This window comes from Chaetodon trifascialis, chromosome 3 (assembly GCF_039877785.1).
Source record: "Chaetodon trifascialis isolate fChaTrf1 chromosome 3, fChaTrf1.hap1, whole genome shotgun sequence".
Classification (NCBI taxonomy): Eukaryota; Metazoa; Chordata; class Actinopteri; order Chaetodontiformes; family Chaetodontidae; genus Chaetodon; species Chaetodon trifascialis.
In genome coordinates, this window is record NC_092058.1 from 25,731,310 (window position 1) to 25,741,520 (window position 10,211).

At 43.9% G+C, this 10,211-nt stretch overlaps 1 protein-coding gene across 2 annotated transcripts in view; it reads left to right on the forward strand.

The window, feature by feature from the left end:
- suclg2 (succinate-CoA ligase GDP-forming subunit beta) overlaps positions 1-8,858 on the forward strand; it is a 96,998-nt gene extending 88,140 nt beyond the window's left edge. For both annotated transcript variants that reach the window (XM_070959523.1, XM_070959524.1), the window contains 2 exons: positions 720-840; positions 7,795-8,858. In XM_070959523.1, coding sequence (XP_070815624.1) covers positions 720-840; positions 7,795-7,907 — 234 coding nt within the window. In that variant the 3' untranslated portion in view covers positions 7,908-8,858. The remainder of the gene's footprint in view (positions 1-719; positions 841-7,794) is intronic.
- The last annotated feature ends 1,353 nt before the right edge of the window (positions 8,859-10,211 follow it).

Sequence of the window (10,211 nt, forward strand, 5' to 3'; positions counted from 1 at the left end):
CTTTAGGGAATCGTGGAAACAAAGGATGCAATTGCGAGTGATAGCAATTGTATTTGAATTACAAGGTCACACGCGGGATCCGACTGACTGTGTCCACTGCGCGCCTTTACTTTGATTCTATTTCATCCTCACCGTGATTTTTTTTACCACACGCCGTATGTCAGTTAGTTTTAAAGGCTCAATATGATTCATGTCTCAGCCACATCAGAAGTTTTGAAAGCCAGCCGTGTGTGTAGCTTATTTTATTTGTCACGTCACCGCTTCCCGTTGAAATATCGCTTTATTATTTGGCTCCAGTGTTTCAACGATATTTGGCTTTATTCTGCCTCCAGTGTGACAGTGTTGCATAGCCTCTGGGTGCACCACTGACTGTGCACATGGTTGGTAGTGAGGCTTCTTTATTTAATCTTTGCAGTGACATTTCAAGCTTGTAACAATTAGCTTTGCACTGATGTGGTGAAGCATGTTTCCAGCTGTATTGAACATATATGAGTGTCCTTTGACAACAAAGGATTTGTCAGTGATTGACTGCTTTGTGCTTCAGTTTGGACAAACTTTGTTCAGCCATCGTAATGAATGTACCAATACCACTCTCCACATGCATTTTAGGGCTCAGTGCTACGAGCCTGCTTCTGTATGACAGATGGATGGAGGCTTTGTGTTCACAGTTGTGTCTCCACCACTGGATTTAATCATTTATTTGCTCTCTTCTTTCACAGGTTGAGGCCATCCTGGTTAACATCTTTGGTGGGATTGTCAACTGTGCCATCATTGCCAACGGCATCACCAAGGCCTGTCGAGAGCTGGAGCTGAAGGTGCCACTGGTGGTCAGGCTAGAAGGTGGGAATGCGCACACATGCTTACACACACACACACACACACACACACACACACACACACACACACACACACACACACACACACAAGGAAATCTAGGTTTGGCCTGTCTGACCCTTTTAGCAAGCCGGTCCAATATGTGTCACCCCCTCAGAAACATGACCCATTGATCTCTGTCGACCCTGGATTGAAAGCACTTGACCTTAATGAGGATTTCATGATGCTTGTTAATGACACTGGCCGTAAAGCTACAAGTTCACACCTCCAGCGCTTGTCACTCATCTTGTTTTGCCTCAACATGGCGTACATCTTGAGGCTGAGGTAACCAGCATCTCTGACACAGTGTATGCATCATGCAGACAGACTGTGACTCAGCAGATTATTATTATTATTATTATTATTATTATTATTATTATTATTATTATTATTATCTTTTATTCACCATGTCTCAAAATAGGGCTTTTCCTATACTGTAGCTATCAGTATCACCATAACCTTCCTGCAGTATGACCACTAGCCCCATTGCCCCCACATGGCTGCTAGCCTCAATTTCCCTGAAATGAAGCACACAAACACAAGCTATTAATATAGTTCGATATCTAATTTTGAATGTATTTTTTACCATTTCAAATGACAAATGTGTGTATACCCACTCTAGTGTAATTGCAGCACAATTTAGAGCACCTTGCTTTAAACTTTGGAGCCATTGTATTATTGCTGCTTTACTCTCTGGAGCCTATCCATCTTCATTTGTAGCTCAGTGTCCCAGTGAGAACAGCAGTGCATTTCTCATACGTGTCACATTTTGCCGCACCCGTCATTAGCGCCAGCCAGAATAACAGTAGAGACGGCACTGATTGGCTCACCTTTCACCTGTATACGCTAATGAAACCTGTTCAGTTGCGTGTGTGTGTTTGTGTGTGTGCGTGCGTTTGTGTGTGTGTGTGGGATGGCAGTGGTGACTCCCAGAGGCACAGGGCCAGTTGGTGGTTAGCTTAATTGTCAAGATCCTGCTGAGTGGTGTGTCCAGAGCAGAGAGCAGGGGAATATATGTATGAATGTGTGTGTGTGTGTGTGTGTGTGTGTGTGTGTGTGTGTGTGTGTGTGTGTGTGTGTGTGTGTGTGTGTGTGTGTGTGTGTGTCTGTATGTCCTCACACACTCAACTAATGTGGTTTGTCAGTCAGACTGTGTAAGCGGTTTCTAGAACCCGACTGTGCACAGAGGCACTACAGTGCAGTATGGACGTGGCTCCTCAGAGCACAATAGAGCATGCAATGTTTAGCTGTTATATTAACACTTAAAGGTTTAGTACTCAGTCCGATGAGGCCAAACAAACACACCTAGAGAGGTAAATGTAGCAAAGGTCAGAGTCTAGATAAGGATACTGACCACCATCCCTGAACAATCTGTGACATTGTTTCACTGTTTAAGTCTGAACTCAAGCAAATTCCATGCAGGTGTGTAATATTTGGGCCTTTTTTTCTGAAATAACTTTGCACCCGAAGTACAACTGAAGCCATGACCAGGACAGATGTGTGGCTCAGACCCAAATCCCTCAGATTACCACTGCACTCAAAGAGAAACACCGGTGCCAGTTCAACGCTCAAGGTGCAAAATATGCATCTGGGAAATTTCTGTCCACTCTCTGTCCCCATGTTGCTAATTGACCATGTGGCTGAAGAATGAGCACACAACTGTGTCCCAACCGGATTGGCAATCAAAACAGACTCTTAATTAGTCACCACGCATTTCTTATATGAAGCCATGTAATTCAACCTGACTCACAAACAGGCTGAGTCCAGAAGGTCACTGCTGGTGGTTGGTCCAACCACGCTTTCCTGGCCGGGGCCTAATCCAAGCTTTAGCTGTGGGTCATTACGTCCTGGGCTGCAGTCTTGTAGAGAAGATTGGTTCTGAATCAATCAGCTCAGCTTGCTAGGCTGACCGCAGGCCAGTGAGAACGGCCCAGCGCTCTTCAACAGGATCAGAATGGATTAACTGGCACACTTTTAATTGGGAAGGCTCTTTTAAAAGGCCTTAGTTGATTTCATTGTGGAGAGTTATATATTCCCATATGTGGAGGAAAAAGGCCATGTGGCCCAGACGCTGATAGAAAGGAATTAGTTGATACTGTTGCATGAAGTGTTTATTTTGTGCTGATAGAGTCTAACTACATCACACCCAATCTGTGGGCTGCAGTATAAGCAGTCGTGTTCATACATTGCAAATTCATACAGATTCAACACAGAACGCACATACAGACACACTGTACACACAAGTATTTAAGGTATAGAAAGAGATACCTGAGGAAGTACTGTACTGCCCCCTTTGGCCACAGCGTGAACATAGACATATTGCTCTGTGAGGATGCTGCCTGCCACTATGGAAAAAATTCCCCTTAAATAGCCCTCAGAGTCCTGGGAAAAAGGTGACTGCATTCGCTTAACTCTGTTCCTTGACCTATTGATTTACAGAGCCTTTTTCCCAACTGTCTGTCAAACAGTGGAGGCTGTTTTCTCCTCAAAAGGAGATCTGGCCATTTTTCTCCCATTTAATTAAGAAAAGAGATGAGGTCTTATAGTACGGTTGAGATGGCCTTTTCAGTCCTGACGGTGTCATTATAGTTTAAATAGCCATCTGCTGCAGCTATACACACAAACAGATATGCATGAACACACATACACACACATAGATACATATATATCCACACATGGCTTAGTTTATGATCTGGCCTGTTTTTTAAGCCCTTTAAATCCACACATCAACTAAATGTGTAGTTCTAAACAATCATTGATGATTTATTCCTTTCTTGCATTTGCTTCTAAAAAGCTCCCAACATGACCAGGTAATGAGAACCAATGCCGTGCACATGTACAAAAACTGAACAGTGATGTTATTTGTTAACACCATGAGACTCTTTACCAGAGTCAACATGTATGACAGCCCAAATGACTGGATACTTTTTCTGAACTGTCACTGTCAGATGTGCTCTTCAAATCTAGTATACTTAGCTATAGTGTGTTTCTCTAAAATAAGAGTCTAGACAACATGAAAACTTTCAGCACAGACTGGCTAGCACATCAAAGGAAAGGCGTCTGCGCCGTTCAGGAGCATCTCGCTCTGCGTTCCAATGAGAGGCATTTGATGTTTGACACGGGATGAAGGAGGGAGGAGCGGGGCTCATCCGTTTTTTGACAGGAAGGCAAAACTCACACTGTTTGGTACTGATTATTATGAGGATTAACAATCAAAGGCAGAACAAGTATGATGACACCCAGTGATGAAAGAACATGTTTTTTACACCAGTTATTCAAGGTAACTGGTGTAGCAAGACACTAAGACGCTGGTATTTCTTGTTGTACGTGCTTTGACAAAATGTCTGTAAAAGGTGTAATATCTCTGTTATTAAACAGTCAGTGATATTATTAACTGGCATGTTTTAATTTTTCATGTATAAATGTCCTTAGTTTACCAGACTGGTGTCAAACATGGTGTAAAACAGCAAGGTTTCAACCCAAAAAAGCTTGATCTTGACGGATAAAAACAGTCATTGTTAATGTTATTGTATAATGTGCTTTTTCTACTATGACAAGCCAAATGTTTGCTGTTATAAAGGCTCACAGTGAATGCTCAGATGTAGCGCAACAATAACTCAAGTTGAAATGAGTCATAGGATCAGCAAACTGACCCAGTGGTGTCTGCTACATGGCAACGCTCAGCAAGTTCATTTCCAAAAGAAAGATGCTGTTACACGGCTTCACTTGAATTGAAAACAAAGTTCAGAGCAAACGTACCAAGCGAATGACCTCAGAAGCACCTTTAGAGAAACTATCAAGCTCCCCTTTGATTCTTTTCTTACCTTATACAGAAGCCATTCTTTGTCTTGCCCGTGACACACAGAGAACCGTCAGAATGACAGAGTCACTCTGTGGGTCTGAGACTATGACAGAGTCTCCTCTCATGAGATCTCAGCTTCTCTAATCTCAGCTTGTTAAAACAGAATTAGTCACAAATTTAGGAACGACAGCATCAACAGAACTCCTCTGGCGCAAGTCTTTGGCACAGCCCCAAGCCTTATTATCTTGTTGAAATATGGTGGCCTGTAATTGACTCACACATTAAAGTGACATTTTCACAATAATCGCAAGCAAGTTGGCTAATTAGAGCACAGATCCAACAGAAATGTGTTGTGAAGTGGCAATACATCACATGGCCAAATACCTGACGCCTCCTGGTCTTTTGTTGTTTTGGCTCGTAGCTGAGCTGTGTCGTGAGGCTGATCAGCTGATCCATCCTTCAGCAGCCTTCAGAGTTGTGGGAAGCGGTGGTGCTGCTGTGGATTTGGATTGAATTTAAACTCTAATACATGCTTGTTAAGATGCAAAAGTTCAGCAGGTGAGCCAGAAACATTGCTTGCTCTCGTAATTAACAGTTATTGCTGCTGATAAATGAGCCCAGAAAACCCTGGATATGTACTGTGATCATTTTCTGCTGCGGGATGTAAAAGCCTTTCTTTTTGCTCATTTTTAAGGTCATTCTTTACAGTTTATCACACCAAATTTCACTTTAAGAGATGAAGATGAAAGTGCCTTGCACCGTGTGTGTGCATTGTACTGTATATCTCTGGGTCCAGGCTGTGAGTAGGTCTCTGGCAGCACCTAGTGGCTGCAGGTGAACACACACGTTCAAATACTCTACACACACACACACACACACACACACACACACACAAACACACACACACATTCACACACACACACACACACACTCACACACACACACACCTACGCAGTGATGCTGTATCCAGCTGGGCACTGTCCTTGCCTCTGCTGCTGTGAGCTATCAGTGCTCCCTACTGCTAACAGTGGAACTGCAGTCATCTCACACACTCTTTTTGTCTCTCTCACGCACACAAACACACACACACTTACACACACCCACACATGCATGCAGCTCCACTTAAATGCACGTCTCTTCTCTCTCTCTCCCTGAGATGAGTGATCCTCCCTCACACATTACATGGATAACACAGATATTGTAAGAACAATGCTTCTCATACACACACACGACTGCTTCTCATGAATATTTATGGCATGAAAAAATGGTACAAGTACACATGCTGTTTACTTTATTTCACTGCTATATACACTTTCCATAGGCATATTTGTCTTTTCAGTGCATCTCCTGCATTATGTATTCTCTGTGTGCACATATGGCTGCTTTTCAGTTTTATCCCCGGTTGTTTCAAGTTTGTTGTGCTGCAACTTTGCTTTAATCATCTGACAGATAAGCCTGTCAGTGCGATAATATGGATCTGTCAATCCCAATGAAGTGCACAGGTCGACCCCACCCCCCCATCCCACACACACACACACACACACACACACACACACACACACACACACACACACACGATGAGCGACAGCATCGCCTTTGGACACACAGAGAGAATATTCTATGCTATTTGATCACAAGATGACTTGGGACACCCAATCCCCTGTTTGTGTGCCAGAGCAAGGTCTCTTCCTGCTCTTACTCTAATTAATTATATCGTAGAATTGATTGTTTGGAGTGTGAGCCTGCAGAAATGTGTTTGGAATGGCTTATTATCTGGCTGGACAAAAGAGATGAAATATTAGGCGTTAAGTGGCGCTGGTAATAGAATTCCTCATGAGAGGTCTATTGATCAGGGTGGCCTGGCCTCCGGAGAATTCACATATCATGCAGTCTTAATTACATGCCAGCCAGGAGAGCTAAGGTCAACCTGGAAGTGTCTGAGCATGCACACACACACACACACACACACACACACACACACACACACACACGCACACACACACACACATGCACACACACACACAGTTGCATCCATTTATGTCACCGATTCGGTCCAGAGTGAATGCAGACAGGCAGCTTTGAACACAAGTAGCAAATATTGTCACGTCAAATATTTTTGATCTCTCACACACACACACACACACACACACACAAACAAACAGAGTAAATACTGTAAAACACAAGGTTGCAACCAATGATCATTTTCCCAGAATTCATGGGGACTTTTTCCCGATGTCTTGTGTTGTCCGACCAGCATCAAAGTAACTAAAGATAAAGTGAGAAGTGAGAACAGGAATAGAAAGTGAAAAATAATGGGAAGTTATTCACTTTTTTTCCTGAAGACGAGAGTAGAGAATAGCTGAAACCAGATGGGGCAGACTCACAGACAGTAAATGGCCTTTTTTTTGCCGTCATGTCTTCATGTGTGAAATCAGTAAATGCTACACAAACAGCTGCCTTTTGTTGTTTCAGCAGCGTGGGAAATTCTGCTTCATTTGACCTTTTACTCCATTGCCCTCTCTCCCCTTTACATTCACTCCCTCTCTCGAGTGTCCTCGTCTCCCTCTCCCCGTCCTTCCGTCCATCGCGGCGCCCCCTGCCCTGTGTTGTGACAGGCGTGTCAGGCTGGCGTTTGGCTGCGCCATGTGCGGCGCCGGGAGGCAGCCGGCTCAGTGTGTGGAGCCTCGGTGCAGAGTGTCTCCGGGTGTGTCTCTCTCTCTCTTTCTCTCTCTGGTTGGTTGGGGTCTACCGGGGCATGGGCGGCGCTGTATTATCCAGCACCTGCTACCCCTGACCTCGCTGCAGCCAGGGGACCACACACACACACACACACACACACACACACACACACACACACACACACACACACACACACACACACAAATTGCCCTGTGGCCTCGCTGACCTTGTTCACAGACAAAGCGGCTTTCGGATCAGCAGTTGAGTTTGCCACCGTTCACCATCCATCTGTCGTCCCGTGCACTGATTCCTCCAAAGGAAGTCTTCGTCTTTCACACAGGGTGGTTTTTACATGGGTGCAGATGGCAGGTTGGGTTCAGCCTTGTTAAGCCAGTTTCTTGTTGTTGCCAGTTTTAACGGTGCTTTCCTGCGTCTGCTAGGGACCAACGTCCACGAGGCCAAGAGGATTCTGACCGAGAGCGGCCTGCCCATCACAGCCGCAGAGAACCTGGATGACGCCGCCAAGAAAGCGGTGGCCGCCATCAAGAAATAGGAAACCCTGAGTGTAACCCAGCTACAGTCAGTTCGCCAACGTCCACAGCCGTCACAGCTCAGCACGTCAGCCTTTTCTTGCACATGCAGACCTCCGGGACTTCAAGCCTTTGCTCTCACAGGCCCTCGCTTTAACACCAGATTACACTTAGCAAATAATACTTTTCGTTACAATTCATCACAGGCTTTGAGGTGCTCATCACAACACAACTTTTACTCTCATCAGTGCAACTTAGCTTTCACATTTTTTCTTCATTAAATGCACATTAATTGGGATAATTGCTTTCAGGTTTGTTGTTATTTTACATAATGAAAGTCAACATAATCATGTCATGGAATATCACAGTGCTCTAGAGAAATTAGATTGAGACCCAACACTTTGTGCATTCTTTTTTCCACATTGTGACATTCATATGAAACGTTAGTTAAGAGAGACGTTCTCCTTTTACACTTCCAGCCTCGACTTTAGGTACTTTAAAGGCACAATATGACTGAAAAACAGCCCATTCATGCATTGTGGAATTGTTTGATGGCACCTAGCCACAAAACAAAAAGCGAGCAGTTCACTTTAGATCAATCAGCCTGTTTTCTTTGTCTTCTTCGTGCAGAATGGTCCACATCCATAAATCCATCCAGTGCCTTATCTGTTTCTCAGATGAGGCAGATGAAGTACCTATGCTGTGAATTTTGTACATCATGTCTTATTTGTGAAGTCCTCTGTGGGAAACAGTGTGCCGCCTGCTAAAATCTGAGCCTGATTCATGCAGGCTAAAGATTCTGTAAACTATCCCAGCAGTAGTTTCGTACAGGGAAGTGTTGAGAAAACAAAATCAAAACTATAATTCTACTCCGATTTTTTTATGATCATGAATGTATATTGACAGGATGTCTTGTATACAGTGTGAAAACTGTGTATATAATTTGAGAGATTAAAATCAAATATTTCAAGATTACTGTCTGGTTTATGTGTTCACTTCACATTCGAGTCAGAGAGACAGAGGCAGTTTGCAGGGAAGGAAGACTTCATTGCGCTGGCACTGCTGGCTTTTTCTGGAGAGAGTACATCTGCAGGATGAATGTAATGTCAGCTGGGCGAAGCCAGCCTTCAGCAGTTTGTTCACTTTGCTGCCTTTGAGCCTTCGAGCCCAGTATTGACTACCTGAGCAAAGAAACACACGGCCCAGACTTGAGATAACCTTTGAATATGCTGTAGGTGCTTATTCCAAATAATCACTGCTGATGTTTGACAAGTTGCTTTAGATCAACTCACTGTATGTTTAGTCTGAAGGGCACAAGGTAACATTAATATGTTTAGATTGAAACTACACTGTGCAACACGTGGAGATAAACATGTCTTTAAGGCTGCTCATATTATGTGCTGTTAATTTGATTATTTTTTTAGGCTACGAATCATCAGAAAACAATAACACAAAATGTCCAAGGTGACATCTTCAAATGTCAAACAGACAGTCAGTTTGGTTTGGTCAAACGTTCTTGTACCTGGTGACAATATATCCACAGCCTGTAGTGTTTTAAAATACTTTTAAAACATTCTCCTCTGCCTTGCTTTTCATTGATGGATTGGCACACACACACACACACACACACACACACACACACACACACACACACACACACACACACACACACTATAAACACACAGTTGAACTCCTCAAATCACACACCTTCAGTCCTCTAATGAAACTCAAGTGTATGCCGTCCCAAGAGAGACTTGAGAGGAGCGACTGTCCTTCATAGGGCCTGTGTGAGCAGCGCCGAGAGACGGAGAGTTGACTGAGACCTCTTCCTGTCAGACACACTGACTGTGTGATGGATTATCTGTCAGGCAATCTGAGAGGACGCCCAGACACACAGGATCGACTGCCACCTCAATGAAAGACACACACACAAAGCAGTTGTTTTTTTTCCTCCAGTATGCATCAGGAGGTTTTCTCTGAGAGGAAAACTGAGGCTCAAACTGGAGCTCGTCTCTTGTTTTTTGTGTTTTCTATCAGGCAAAGTCAAGAGGACTCCAGACGGGCCCTCTGGTAATTGCTGCACATCTCTGTTTTCCATATAGTTACGAGTGACATGCTGTGGTTAACTGCCAACCTTGACACGAAGCAGAGGGAGATATGAAGTGAAGTTGTTGCCTAACTACTGTAATTTATTTGTGATTTATTCATTTTAAGTGTCTCTATCACCAAGAGTCATCTGAAGACACAAACTCACAGGTCTGCGACTCGGCGCTGCACCGTGCCAGCCGAGCCGAGCCGTAGAAATGGGCTGAAGGGTTCAATAATTG